Source organism: Carya illinoinensis, chromosome 4 (assembly GCF_018687715.1).
Source record: "Carya illinoinensis cultivar Pawnee chromosome 4, C.illinoinensisPawnee_v1, whole genome shotgun sequence".
Lineage (NCBI taxonomy): Eukaryota > Viridiplantae > Streptophyta > Magnoliopsida > Fagales > Juglandaceae > Carya > Carya illinoinensis.
In genome coordinates, this window is record NC_056755.1 from 12,749,975 (window position 1) to 12,765,271 (window position 15,297).

Sequence of the window (15,297 nt, forward strand, 5' to 3'; positions counted from 1 at the left end):
ATATTATATATATCTCAAAATTTAAATTAATATTATTTTTAATAAAATTTATTTTTTAATTAATTACATTAAATTAATAGTTAATAAGTACTTGTAACAAAATTTTTCCTACCATATCCACAAAAAAAAACTATACATAATATACATATATATAGTGATGTGATCTTTCAGTTTCTTTTCAGCCTCAAAATCTTCAGACGTGGCTTCTGCTACCTCCTTCTGTCAGAACAAAACAGGAGAAAAACTGGTAATAATCGTAAGAGGAGGGACCCATAAACATTTACTATTTTATATGACATCCACAGATACAAGCATCCAAGAAGGCTATAAAAGGTTCAATACAGAGTCATTATATCGAACCATTCTATGCACACCAACCTACTATTACTGCATAAATAATGCCTTCTCCATATCTACTCCTCTTGCTCATATCCATGGCTGCCGCAAGCCAACTCCGACCAAGTTTCTACTCGAAAACGTGCCCGGATGCCGAATTCACTGTTCGGGAAGTTATGAGGAAGGCCCTGATTAGAGAACCTAGGAGCGTTGCCTCGGTCATGCGCTTTCAATTCCATGATTGTTTGGTTAATGTAACTTCTCAGTGTTAACTCGTTACGATAGCCTTGGCCATCTATTTATTTTATTTCCTCTGTTAAGCTTTTGAAATCTAGCTAGATGTATATATACGCTAAGAGTTTGTTCAATATTGAAGGGTTGTGATGCTTCTTTGCTGCTGGATAAAACTCCTACGATGCTTGGAGAGAAAGAAGCCCTTTCCAACATAAACTCTCTAAGATCTTTCGAAGTCATCGATGAAGCCAAGGCTGCCTTGGAAAAGGTTTGTCCCGGAGTTGTTTCATGCGCTGATATCATAATTATGGCCGCCAGAGATGCCGTCGCGCTGGTATGTATTCTTATTTTACGCCTGCATCTTGGCTTTATCTTCTGAAACAAAAACAAGTTGGTATATATATATATATATATAGAATTTGCACAAGGTATATAGTATGATCGAGCCAGTTGCAGTTCTGTCGCGGAATTCTCGGCCAAATAGGGTCTTTTTGTCTTGCTTTTTTCAACTAGCTAGGTCCCTTGCCAGCATTATAATAAAAACCTGAATGATTTTAACCATACCGAAAGTTATAATGACGGCGACATATATAATAAGATAATCCCAAAGGAGCAGGTACTTTATTTTAGGTTCGTGATCAGTGATGAGTGATGGGGCACGCCAATTCTGTGTGATGAGAACCTCGATTTTCATAAATATTATTGGGGTTTTTTTTTTTTTTTTAAATCTCATATTTACTAGCCCTAATTTTCTTTTTCGAAAGTGTTCATCTTGAATAGCGAAATTTGATACACATGATTTAGGATCGATTTGGCTAAATGATGAAGTGGTTGATTACTACTGTCAAAATGTGCCAATATTCCTTTTGTTATAGGATTCTGTCAAAAATGAAATGATTTCGTAAAACAGACTGGAGGACCTGATTGGGAGCTGAGGCTAGGAAGATTGGATAGCTTAACTGCAAAACAAGAAGACTCGAATGAAATCATGCCAAGCCCAAGATCCAACGCCAGTTATCTCGTCGACCTGTTTGCCAAATTCAATCTCTCTGTGAAAGACCTAGTTGCGCTTTCTGGGTCTCATTCTATTGGCCAAGGACGTTGTTTTTCCATCATGTTCAGGCTGTATAACCAATCCGGCACCGGTAAGGACGTCCCTGACTTTGAGCCGAAGTATAGAGAAAAATTGTACAAGCTCTGCCCGTCGGATGTGGACCAGAACGTTACAGGAGACCTTGACGCAACGCCCCGTGTATTTGACAATCAATACTTCAAGGACTTGGTCGCAGGGAGAGGGTTTCTCAACTCCGATCAAACTCTTTTCACTTTCACTCCGACCAGAAAGTTTGTGAAGCTGTTTAGCAAAGACCAGGCTGGGTTTTTCAAGGCCTTTGTGGAGGGAATGCTAAAGATGGGTGACTTGCAACTTGAGCAACCGGGGGAGATCAGAAGGAATTGCAGGGTGGTTAATGATCATCGTCGACAGTGGGAGAGATCTTCTTGGGGAAAAGATCATAATTTGATTAATGGCAATATATTTTGGAAAATGGAAAGAGCACCCGGCTAGTTAGCTAGCTAGCTTGACAATTCAAATAAATTAATACTAGATGTCTACAAGTTTGATGTTCTTAACTTCTTGGTTTTGGTAGGAGTCTAATGGAATTAAACTTAATAGGATTTCTAAAACGAAAAAACAAAAACATAACATATTAACATCCCTATGTAATAGGATTTCTACATTATTTTGTTTCATTTAAATAGCTTTCCATTAAAAAGATTGATTTCGTAAGCATATGTAGTTATTCTCTCAATGGTGAGAAAATTAAGGGTACGTAGGTTTACGACTTGTAAAAAAAAAAAAAATTACAAATTAAAAATTGAAGAGATAATAAGGAAATAGGGGGACCATCCAAAGCATCTTTGGATGTTTCACATAATTCTACTGCCAACTTGTAAGGAACTTTGAAATCAGACTTTAACGTACTTTCAAGAGGCAGAGAAGCCAAACATATAGCGGTGGTCCATTTTTTGTCCCCTATAGAATGTCGAATTATTGAGGCAAATGAGCGAAGACAATGACGTTGAGATTAAGAGGGTTGTTTTGTCTTTTATTCAATTGTTTTTGGGCTGGACCAATATGTACATGTTTGCTTAACCGATGAACTAATATGCATAACAAAAAGAGTAATGCTACATACAGTCACTTTTGCGTATTCTTTGTGCACTTCACTGATATGATTGGCTGGATTATTTTTTTTTTTAATATCCAACCAATCATATCACTGAAATGCACAAAAAAGTACTGCACATAAAATTTTTATAACAAAAAGAGTTTGGAAAATTTCAAGACGTGGGGTTCTATTCTGATTTGATGGCATTTGCACAACCATTATTCATAAAAGGAAATGGGAAAAGCAAAGAGCACCCACCCAAAGCAAATGGCTCTTTAATTAACACTATTATGACATGACAACAACGTTTATTACAGGGCTCGGGAAAACATAATATTCCTAATGCACACATCCAGGGGGGAATTCATTCCAATCAGAGTCGATAGATATGGTCGGCACTTATAAAAAGTATAGAGATACGATGACATGAAATTTTTAACCTTATATATAAAAACAAACGATGTCAATGCGTTTCGCACCATATTCATGGTCGTTTAAAAAAACAGGAGTTCAAAAAGTAAAAGTAGATTTGAACCATGAACCACCCCCCCGCCCCAAAAACATGATTCCATTTACTCCATATTGCAATACTGCATATCTGAATAAAAGCTACCACCAGCTTGTCCAGACTCTTGATATCCACGTGTAACGCAATGTCTTCGCTCGGATATAGATCATACAACGGAGCTTTTAGTTCTCCAAACCAAGAAAATACACTCTCGTGACATAACAGATAAATCCCATGATCCCTCTTTGCAGAGAAGATTTACTAAAGTTTATTACTTGAACACCACCAGAAATGGTACATCATTGACCAGTACTGTCGCATTATCAGAAATGAACGGTAACCATTGGGCAAAACATTTGGAAGTTAAGGCTTATGATGCACAGCACAATTGATTGAAAAAAAGAAAATCCTCATAAAAAAAAATCCAGATCCTCAACTCTATAAAAGCAAACAAAACTTCAAACGTAATTCACATTAGGAGCAACAAGACGTCCAATGACATCTTGCAATCTACGAACACTCGTATTAACCTCAGCTATCTATCATCCAGACAAGACTAAATCAACAAAAATATCAAATATTTCACCTTAGTGATCTAAGCAGCAACAGATGGCTTAGAAGCACCAGAGAGCTTGGATCTCCTTTTTTCCAAGCTCTCACTAGACGTTCACGCTGCTCCTTCAAGCGAGTGGCAAGAAGCTTCTGATATTCAGCTGCCTCTGCCTTGGCCTTTGCAATTCTCTTCTTCTTCTCAGCAATCCTTCCCCACTTCCTCTGTAAAGTCAAAGGAGTCACCACCCTCTGAATCTTGGGAGCTTTACTGCACTTCTTGCCTGCAAATAAGTTTAACAAGTTTTTCAATAGCTCCTAACCAACTACTGAAACAAGGCATAATTAATAGGCTAATGAGAAAACTCACCAGACTTGGTCGTGAAGGTTCTGCGGTATGTGTTAACATACTTCCAAACATCATCATCCTTTGAAAGGTTGAACAGTTTGCGGATCTTTGACGCCCGTTTTGGACCTCTCATTCTAGGCTTTTCAACATCAGTCAGACCAGGAAGGTCTTCCTCACCTTTCTTCACAATAACAAGGTTCAGAACTGAGAGGTCTGGACTAACAATACATCCCCGAACGGACTTCCTTCTGCGCTCTCCATTCCTCCTGCCATAACCACGGAAGCAAGTGGTAAGGAAAAAAAAGAGGAAAGACAAAAAACTCCAAACCGATTAGCATCACCACAAAAAAACTGCAACAACAAGAAGTTGCACAAGCAGCAGGCCCCGATATGGAAAACAACCACAAGGAATCCAAAACTTATGCACTTGATACTTCCACTAAAAAACACGAGCACGAGCATAAAACTGATACACAATAAACAAACCTCTGTGGAGCAACAGTCGAACACGGCCTGGAGTCAGCACTCCTTGCTTCATTGGAAAACCTTGCTTGTCACAGCCTCCCATTATCTTAAACACATAGCCTCTGAACTCCTGCCAGAACAGAGAAAAAACCTCAGTCCACATAACTTGGTACAAAACATACCAAAATATTGAAAACAAAACTAGTAAAAGCATACATCACCCAGTGCATCTCCACTGACTTCTTGGGAGATCCTCTTGTCCCAAAATGCTCGGCTGAGATGGTAATTCAACAATATGCAATCATGGTTACTTCTCCATCAGAATAATTTTGGTAATGACGAGAAGAAAACAGAATGCTCAAAGTATAAATATGCAAGCAGACACATAATCTGGACAAACATGTATACATGTACTATATACGAACATGCATGTCAATCAAAATGTAATAATAAGTGTGGGCATGTGGGCGTATATGTCTATCCATTTACTTGTAAAAAAAAAAGTCTATCCATATATCCACCATATAGACACAAACACAAATAGATACATTTGTTATTCTATCGCGGTGCTTATATATAAGCTTCGAAAACAGTCTGCTACACGCTTGTTAAGTGTAATATATGATACAGGTTATCATACACAAAATGGGGGATATGATGTACTGTCCATCGAAATGTGAGATATCATCTAAACTCAAAATTGTGAAGGATATGGTTCATTTGAAAGTTTGCATTGGACTGTCACTAACACCAGTTTTACATACAAAAAATCGACTTCGATACTTTCCAAGGAACACCACGGCAACCAACCAACAATTCGGGAAGTAAAGAAACAAATCCACAATCACAAGTACGAAACGATGGTATATATCGGATAAAAAAAATCGATTCCAACACCAACCATAAAACTTAAAAACGCAGAGGAAAATTGAGGTTCGAGAGAGAAAAAGAAACAGAGAGCATATGGTTCCTACAACTTGGTATCGTCGTCTATTTCAAGCTTCTTCTGGCACCCAGTGGTTGGGTTTGCGATGTTGAACTGAAACAACAGAAAAACAAAGAAATTGAATAACAAAGAGGCGAAAGCTGCATTTCGGAGGAATAGAGAACGAATGGGTTTCATAGATGTAAACCTTCATTTCCGATGGACTCGCCGCTACGGCCGCCGAAACGAAAAAATGCCGCCACTTGCTCTTCCTCCACCGGGGGGTTCCTGTTGGCGATTTAGGGGTTTGGGCGTGGAGAAGAGACCTCTACATTTACACAAGGGGACTCTTGGATGTTTTTCGGTAGAGCGGTAATATCTGTGAGTGAATCTGCTACCGTACACTTGGATACAGTAAATCATAATAGTCGGTGGGCTTTTTAGATGATGAACCGGTTGCGTAATCATATACATCGCTTTTTTTTGGGCTTTGGGTGTTATTTGCTAAAATGGACACTATTAGGCCGCCATTTCAATTAAGCGTCCTACAAAGAAGATACGTTGCGAGTTAGTTTGGGCCCTTCGGCCCGATCTCAATTTATTAACAAAAATTATTTTCATCATCCTTACACTAAGTATCACATATGATTTTTTTTCTTATTAAATATGTGGTGTATGTATAACAAATAGAAGAATTCAATTAGTTTAAAAAATAAAATAAAAAAATATGGTTTGTGAGATAACGAGTAATAAAACTCATTTATTAATAGAGTGTAGTTTGAATTCCATCATTTGGTATATATCAGCTTTCTAAATCATATCACTGTTATAGTATAATTCTAACTTACAATTTGATGTGATATATTTTAATAATGCTAGATACTGTTATGAATTATGTAAGCGTCACGCACTTTTTTTTAAAAATAGTATAGTCCATTGTTTAAAAAATTAAAATTTTTATATGGATATCATATTTATGGAGTAACTTGCATACTCTATGACTGTAAATATCATTTATCATATTCAAACGAATCTTCATTTAAATGACAAACAATAAAATCACTTAAAATATGTGTTACACGTAGAGGTGATTAGATACAATAAAATCTAAGATAAAAAAATATTAAAAGTATTGAGTATATTAATTAATGATTATGTGTTATATAAGCGTAAAGCTATGAATATATTTATAAAAATAATTTATCAAACATGAATATGACCCTCCCTTCTACAACACCTTCATATAATATTACAAAGTGAGTTATGAATTTATGACTACCAACAACCACATTATTGGAAGGTGATCGAAGATAAAAAAGAGAAATAATATTTGAAGTTTTAGAATGTATAAATTTTATACACTCTATATGAAAAATTATTTTATTAATAATAAATTTTATTTTAAAATAAATATACGAAATTTGTATATCTTAAAATTATATTGAGCTATAGCATTCGTCAATCGAAAATGCAAATGCCATAAATGTGTACGTAGCATTCTTCCTAATGTATCTATACGCTTATAGCCAAGGGCTCACATGGATATGAGGAATCAGGCCGGGCAGAGGCATGGCATGGCATGATCCTTTTGGTTTGAAGATGTCATCATTGATAACATCGATCATGCATGGTTGATCATGTGAACAGGTCAAAGATGTCATCATCTGCTGCTCTTTCGGTCTTTTTTTTATTTTTTTTCATAGAGTTTTAATAATAATAATAATAATAATAATAAGACATCTCCAACAAGGGATACTACAAAGTCATGACGTACATGGGAATTAAATTAGGCCAGCCATTCAGCATACTCCAAACGGCAACTAAAAACAGTGTGTACATGAAATATTTTATATCCGATCGAGTCTGAAATCAATCGACACTCGACAGATAACATGCATTAATTAAACACTTCATGTACCTTTGACGATTTCATATTCTCGTGCCTATCTTTGAAGCATGCTAGCTCATATACCCGATCACATTTAGAGAGTTAAAAAAGAATGGTCTGTTACTTAATATTAAACTATTTTATCTCATTTTATTTAATTATTATATATATTTCTTTAAATTTTTATATAAAATATAATAAATAATTCAATTTTTTTTAATTTTGAAATAAAATTAATATTAAAAAATTATATAATAATAATATTTTATTCAACTTTCAACAAAATATCTCATTTTATCTTATTTGAAATGTATAACTAATTAACGGTAAATCAATATATATATCCTCTTATGTCTATTGCGTATATATAAATAATATGTACTTTACATTAATTTATTTTAAATAAAGTATATCATTAAAAAATTAAATTTTTTACATAAGTTTCATATTTATTATTTTTTTTTAAAAATCAACCGTCAACACTATGACTCACCATTTGAAGAATAATAAATTAATAATGATAGGCATATTACCCTCTTACCACTTTTTTGAAGTAAAAAAAATTATATCAAGAAAAAAAAAATTTGAAGTAAATTATATCAAGAAATTGAATTTATTATTATTGATCTAATTAAAAGACTTGTTTTTATAATTATCACCAAGACAAATTTTTAAATGATCAATATATTTATCTTGTCTTTATCTCTATATATGTAATTTATATATAAATAAAAACTTATATATGTTTCATATTTAATTAATTGAAAATAATAAATATATAATTCTTAAAGCTTCTTACTATCTCATTCTCCTTTTATCATTTTCAATCAAACAAACATATACAGCACGCCCGGATTGGTTACACAAAATCAAAAAACTCATCTCATCTCATCTCAACTCATCATTACAATTTTTTCAATTCCCCATACAAAATATAATAAATAACTTTACTTTTTCAAATCTCAATACAAAATTAATATTACAAAATTATATTATAACAATATTTTATTCATTACTATTTAAAATATCTCATCTCATCTGTGTAACCAAACGGGGCCCTAGGTGGTTGACTTATGAAACTGCTAATTAAAACTGATGACTAGAAGATATAAATATATATATATATATATATATATATATATATATATATAAAATAAAAAGGATAAACCAAATCATTAATATATTATTATGAAAAAGAAAGTGCCATTGACTCCGTTTGGTTGTTGGAGTACACTAAGATCAATTCAGTTCGGTATAATTTTAAGTTAAGTTTAATATCTAAACATACAACTCTCAAATTACTAAAATCATCTCAATTCAAAACCTTCTTACTCGTGCATAGGACCCATAATTTTTTTCGACTTAATACATCTTTATACTCAGGACCTACAATATTTTTATATTTCCTATAAGTAAATTTAAACTATCGTAACATCTAAATATATCTTAAGTAAGTCCCACAAAAATCATTTCATCATCTCAACTCACTATTAATACTAAATAACGTAACTTATCTCAACTTAACTCAACATCTAAACGCAGCCTAAAACTCAAAGCAACAAGTTATATATGTTGATCATTAAACATAAATAACAGATAATTTAAAGTAGTTACAAAATGTTAAAAAGCAAGATACCATGGATATATAACAGCTACTTGATGCGCGCTCTTGATTACACATGAGAGATCAGAACAAGGCAGCTAGCGGCCAGCTTCCATGGACATAGGCAATCAACGATTCAACTGTCAACATCACCCACTAAACATGAAAAAATGTTGATTCCCCTAGCTAGCTATTTAGTTTGCATGCAAACATGCAGGCCGCCAAAGTTCACTGAAAAGAGCTTATATAAAGGCATTCTTTTCATGTTCAAGGAGCACTCACAATGCACAGACAAAATCGCCACTTGTCTCCATGTCGTCTGTGTCATCATCATCTGCTTCTATCTCGTCAAAAATATCCATGCTGTTGCCTCCACCAAGAATATTATTATTCCCACCAAGTTTGGGTCCCTCACCTGGTTTCCTAGCCTCTTTAATTATGGACAGTATTTCTTCATTACTTTGGGACGAAATGTCACCATTTTCCGAGCCACATAATTCAGCTAATTCATTCTCGACTGCCAAGTCCTTCAAGAACCAGGGATGCTTCTTAATTTCTGGGATGCTTATTCTCTACATGACATTAACATGCATGCAACTTAAATCAATCACAAGGTGTCAAAGCTAATTAAAATTGGAGTACTTTGAAACGAAGTTTGTAGCGTTTCTAATTCATGCATGCATGATACATACCTTTTCTGGGTTGGCTACAAAGATTCGAGATAAAAGATGTCTGCAATCCTTGGAAATACGAATATAGTCTGGAATTGTATAGTGGACGCTAAGAACCCTCTGCCATATATATTCGCAGTACTTCTTAGCAGAATCTTTTTTATCCTTTTAAAAGCCACACACGACAAGGATATATGCATCTGGAATATGGCCAACTGGTTATACCCAAAACTAACCTGAAGAGTTTCTCTGAAATTTCTTGGATTTTCTGGATCTTCAAAGGGATAAGACCCAACCAGCATCACATATAGGGTAACCCCACAAGACCAAACATCTGCGATCTTTACGATTTTCGGGGACCCAAAAAAAAAAAAAAAAAAAGATTAAAGTACTGATAAGGAAAACCCATAAATTAAGAGACAGAAAGCTGGAATATATATAAATTACTTTCCCATCATATTCTTTCTTTGACAAGACCTCCGGTGCAATATAAGCCGGTGTTCCTACAGTGGATTTGGGCTGGGAATGTAACACAGACGACTGCAAAATGAGGCAGGATATATTATACACGAGAGAATTACTGTTATATCTTTAAAATAAATTTATAAATTGATATGATTTAATATGATAAATTATAAAATTATAATAATTAAATTAATATTTTTTATTATATATTAATATTTTATTAAATATTAAAATATGAATGATCAGTAAATTAATTTAACCACCTTGGAATAGCCAAAGTCACATATTTTAAGACGTGGTGATAAGCTTCCATCTAGAAGGGTGTTTTCCAGCTTCAGATCTCTATGGCAAATTTCCTGGAAAAATTAAAAGAGAAATAAAAGGAAATAAATAGATATAAGATCACAAATTATCCGTTTTATGATATTTTTCATATATATATATATATATATGAATTAAGAATGACATATACCATCGAATGGCAGTAACTAACTCCAGAAATAAGTTGTTGAAAGAAATATCTTGCCTGCATGCATATACAAACAAACATGAAGAATTAAATATGCTACTTTGATTTTAAAAAAAAATAATTAAAAAAAAAAAAACAAAAAACAAAACAAAACTTTGTCGTTAAAATTTAATATTAAATCATGATCATCAGCTAGTGGCCGTGAATATCATAAAATCCAACTCGATGAAAAATTTGAACTCCATAAATGTTTGAATAAAAATTCAATGAAAGAGAGTTGCTCATTAAAATTCGACTCGTTTATACCTTTCGATCGAGTTGTTACCATTACAAATACGAAAATTTAATCGATAGTCTCCTACAAATACAAACAGTGATAATAATTTTGATTTACCTCATCCTCGCTGAATCTGCCAGCATTGCATATTCTTTGAAATAGCTCTCCTCCAGCAGCATATTCCATGACTATGGCTAGATGAGATGGTGTTAGCAGCACCTGCATGCATGCAATCAAAGACACAGACATTCCATTTGGACAAGTACACTTTTGATCTCTACCTCTTTTCATCAGTACTGACACTTGTCATTGCTTTGTGCAATGACAGGGGACTTAATTAAATCCTATTATCAAAGAATTAATCAGGTCATATTGTGTGTGTATATATATATATATATATATGTATGATTCTACCCAAAAAGATAAAGTCCATGCAGGAATCTGATTCGTTTGAAGAATTCAGCCTAAGCAGGCGGCATGCATATTATATGCATGCATCATGATCACCAATATCAAAATAAATAAGTAAACAAATAAAGTTAAAAGAATTATCTTTCTGTGATTGATCGTGATCACGTACGGCCTTGATCTCGACGAAGATTAATTGGAGAGAAAGCTTTAGCTCATGTTTGATCTGCTAGATCGATCATATATATATATATATATATAACAGCTAGGCATAAAACCAGAACCAAAAAAAAAAAAAAAACACAAAAAACAAACTGAAAACTAAAGCACAATATATATTAATCTATGTATATCACGAGCAAATTGTTAAAGTGGTCGGGTTTTTTTGAAGTAATTCTCTGTGGTTGGGAAAGAACTTTTCATTGAACAAGTTACAAGGCATCATCACAAATGAGCAGATCAGATCATGTAGATTTTGATGGAAAAATGGCCGCAATCATGCACATATATATATATATATATATATATATAAAAGCTGCATCGATCATGTGTAAAAAAATGATGAGAAATGATATACCTCCTTGAACCTTATTATATTGGGATGCTTCAAGGACCTGTGATTCACTATCTCCCTCTGCGCGTGTTCATCAATCTGCACCAACTCACAAAAACCCAGATCGATGATCAATATCTATCGAATTACAGCAAATACCAGAAGCGAATTAAGTGGGAAGTGAAAGCTTTAAGCTAAAAAAAAGGACCTTGTGACCTCTCTCAATATACTTGACAGCGTAGAGCTGATCAGTACTCCATTTATCCCTCACCAGCTTAGCCACCCCAAAGTTTCCTGATCCAATATCCTTCAGTCTCTCATACCGCTCCATTTTTTCTTCAAAAAGCTGTAAAATCTAAGAACTATTTCTACGTATGAATAGTACTCTCTCTCTCTCTCTCTCTCTCTCTCTCTCTCTCTCTATTTGTTTGCTTCGAGCATCTCCATGGTTTTCTATTCCCCGCGGCCTGCCCCCTGTGGAAAGTCTTCGGAAGCGAGGACAAGGATGAGTGGAAAGTACACGTGGGTTAATTCAAGATGAATCAATTTTTAAAACAATAAATTAAAAAAAATGATAGTTACAATTTGTTATACAAAATACAGTATAATAATTTTTTAAAAAATAAATAAATACAAAATTTATATAAAAAATTTATTTTTAATAATAAATTTTATTCTTTTTAAAATAACTATACTTGCGTAGTTTACCATTATATAACTTATCATTACTCATTAACTAAACAAAAATGTAACCAATCACACATATGCTACTAATCTCTATTAACGTCTGCCAAAACAGGTTTTATTGCTTTAGAAGAGAGCAACGTGTCCACATATATGGGGTCTTCTAGTAATGATCATCATGATATAACTTTAGATGATCAGGAATGCTGCTATTGGTCGTATTTTTAATGTTTAGTCCTTTTTATTGTTTTTTAACGTGTTATTAAATGGTTAAAAAATAGATAAGTGTTATCTTAAAAATTAGGTGGAAGTTTTTGCACATTAAATTTATACTAAAATATTAATGTAGGTCATTATCTTGAAAGTAATGGTTAATTATAGAATTGGTGATAGCTGGTATCGATCCAAGGACCAAGGAAATCGAAATGTTTATCCACTAGTGGAAACGTGTATCACCATGCATGGATTTATATTTCAATATTAGGGCAGGAGAAGTAGTTCGAATTAGAATCCAAAAAGTAAATGAGTAATGCCGTTAGTTTTTTGGCTGCATATATATAAATAAATAAATATACATATATATATATATATATATATATATTATATAGTGCGTGTGTGTGATCATATCATATGTGGATAGAAAAAGGTAAGCATATATAGCCATTACTTTTCATTTATTTTTTTACCTCTAATTATTAAGCTTTCGACCTTTTGAATATAGAAGATCTTAGGATGAATTTTACATTAAAAAAAAAAAAAATCTATATGCTCCAGTTCAACATCATCGAGAGGGTCTTATCTCATTTTAACATCCAAATATCACTCTAAAATAAATATTTTTTAATTTTCAATCTTAATTTTGTATCTAATTAATCATTTAGAGTACTGCTATATTCACAAAGAAATTACACAAAATAATTCTACAAATTAATAACTTATCTTCATTTGATTTTTTAGATTTATTTTACAAAATTTTATAAAATACTATTCACTACTATTCATAAATAATTTTATTATTATTTATAAATTTTTCATTTCATCTCATTCCATAAAAATAGAAGTGATTTTTTCTGCCGTTAAGAAAACTAGACATGGTTTCAAGTGGGGCTACTTGACTAAGTTGACTTGCCTGCAATTCTGATTAGCCCGCAGGCTAAAGGTCCATTGACGCAGGCGGGCTGGGTAGATTTTATTACAAAGCTTACATGAGGGAGAGTTCTTGCATAATTTTATTCAACTCAATCGGTATGTACCTGTCTGCCCAAATGATATATGTGTGTGTGTATATATATACATACACAACGTACTAGTCAGAGACAAGTTACAAGATAGTTAAGAACCCGGGTGTTGGTTTCATCCTTTTCTCTCCGTGTCGTTGCCCATCCATAGTCAACAAAATTTTCCAACCATTCCCGGGTGGAGGGGGTTCGAAACTTTGGCTCTGAGCACCTCCTTCCCTAGCCAGCCCCAATGGCTCTATCCATATAGATTTCCGTTTGTCCCTTTTTCCATTGTCTTTCGATTTTTTTCCACTCCGTAGCACCATCTATCGCTGATTTGCTGCTCCGTCCTCCTCCCAGCATGCACCGCCTTTATAGCCTCTACAGTTGCCAATCATCATGCTCACAACAGAAAACTGCGAATCTATACGGCGCGTTTGCTGCACGCGCGACCCTTGTCGTGCGTGTTTAATACGCGCAACCGCCTCCTGGAGCGGCTTCTGAGGCCACGCGTGGCCCCTCTGAACTCCCCGGTCATTGATCTTTCGGATAAGCTTGTCCGCTCTCCTCCTAAGGTGGCGCGTGCTCTACACGGGCCGCCATCGACAGTGTTGACCCGCCGGCCACTCGGCCTAGAATCAAGTTGCTACCCTATGTTACCGTTTTCCCTAACCCGTGATCAAGATAATGTGATCGTGATAGTCTCCTACAGTTTGACCAGATTAACAAAAAGCAATGCACCTCTCTCAACTATGATTTCAAGTCGTAGGTTTATAGTTTGTTTATTAGACCATGTAAAAACTGTTTTAAAGTGGCATCCTCATTTGGGATTGGGTTGGAACCAATCTTTTTGCGAGATAACCCGCTTTAATTTTCTTTCTAGTGCTGCTTTTTGTTTGTTTTGGGAAGATTGTTGGAAACTTCCACCCCACAAAATCTTGTATCATTGTAATCTTGTAGTTTATCTACGAAATACTTTGTTGAGAAAAAAAAAAAAAAAAAAAAAAAAGAGAGACAAGTTACAATGCACGTATGCCCAATTGAGAAATAAAGTTAATAAAAAATGAGAAATGAGGGAAAAAAAGCAGGCACATAAAATTAAAACTAAGTCATGGATTTGCACAAGTTAAAGTAAACCTAATATAAAGCTAAAAGAAGTGAGAGATCTATACAAGTCAATGTTTTATCTAGTTACATAATTACAACACTGAAAATTTTGATAAGAAAACACTTTAAGGGTTTTGGTCGTTGTTTCATTAATGGGACTAATGGTGAGGACAATCAATTTCTTTCAACGTTGTTGTCCAAGTTGATTTGATTATGTACCAAGACAGATGATCTCTTCATTTCTTGAAGCTTGTCTTGTAATATTTTGAAGATATAGTAGATGGTCTTGTATGAATTAATGAAAATGTATAAACAAAGTAAATTTTTCTAAATTAATTAAATGGAATAGACATAGTTTTTTTTTTTTTTTAAAGAAGATCTATGGATAGGCCTGTGCAGATGACCTGGCATCCTG

The 15,297-nt window shown here is 33.9% G+C and overlaps 2 protein-coding genes and 1 pseudogene across 3 annotated transcripts; 1 reads left to right on the forward strand and 2 right to left on the reverse strand.

The window, feature by feature from the left end:
- The first annotated feature begins 341 nt into the window (after window positions 1-341).
- On the forward strand, window positions 342-2,202 carry LOC122307673 (peroxidase 17-like). The gene is made up of 3 exons (XM_043120704.1): window positions 342-590; window positions 713-904; window positions 1,481-2,202. Exons 1-3 carry the CDS (start codon window positions 399-401, stop codon window positions 2,135-2,137), a joined length of 1,041 nt encoding a protein of 346 aa, XP_042976638.1. The 5' UTR covers window positions 342-398; the 3' UTR covers window positions 2,138-2,202.
- Window positions 2,203-3,637: 1,435 nt separating this feature from the next.
- Window positions 3,638-6,004, reverse strand: LOC122307674 (annotated as a pseudogene).
- A 2,965-nt stretch (window positions 6,005-8,969) lies between these two features.
- On the reverse strand, window positions 8,970-12,308 carry LOC122306806 (serine/threonine-protein kinase SAPK1-like). Of its 2 annotated transcripts, XM_043119322.1 has the most exons (9): window positions 12,080-12,308; window positions 11,896-11,970; window positions 11,028-11,129; window positions 10,637-10,690; window positions 10,428-10,520; window positions 10,147-10,239; window positions 9,936-10,040; window positions 9,721-9,819; window positions 8,970-9,600 (listed from the first exon to the last, which is right to left on the reverse strand). In XM_043119322.1, the coding sequence occupies exons 1-9, from the start codon at window positions 12,200-12,202 to the stop codon at window positions 9,307-9,309; spliced, it is 1,038 nt and encodes a 345-aa protein (XP_042975256.1). In that variant the 5' UTR covers window positions 12,203-12,308; the 3' UTR covers window positions 8,970-9,306. The 2 variants fall into 2 exon arrangements, with proteins under 2 accessions (XP_042975256.1, XP_042975257.1); XM_043119323.1 differs by lacking the exon at window positions 12,080-12,308 and having other exon boundaries at window positions 11,028-11,544.
- Window positions 12,309-15,297: the final 2,989 nt, after the last annotated feature.

Bases quoted from the DNA above. Each gene is read 5' to 3' on its own strand.
- LOC122307673 (XM_043120704.1), top strand. From the start codon at position 399: ATGCCTTCTCCATATCTACTCCTCTTGCTCATATCCATGGCTGCCGCA. The intron at 591-712 runs GTAACTTCTCAG...TCAATATTGAAG, and splicing joins TCCATGATTGTTTGGTTAAT to GGTTGTGATGCTTCTTTGCT. The intron at 905-1,480 runs GTATGTATTCTT...TTCGTAAAACAG, and splicing joins CCAGAGATGCCGTCGCGCTG to ACTGGAGGACCTGATTGGGA.
- LOC122306806 (XM_043119322.1), bottom strand. From the start codon at position 12,202: ATGGAGCGGTATGAGAGACTGAAGGATATTGGATCAGGAAACTTTGGG. The intron at 11,971-12,079 runs GTCCTTTTTTTT...GAGTTGGTGCAG, and splicing joins ATATTGAGAGAGGTCACAAG to ATTGATGAACACGCGCAGAG. The intron at 10,691-11,027 runs GTAAATCAAAAT...ATATGCATGCAG, and splicing joins GCAGATTCAGCGAGGATGAG to GCAAGATATTTCTTTCAACA.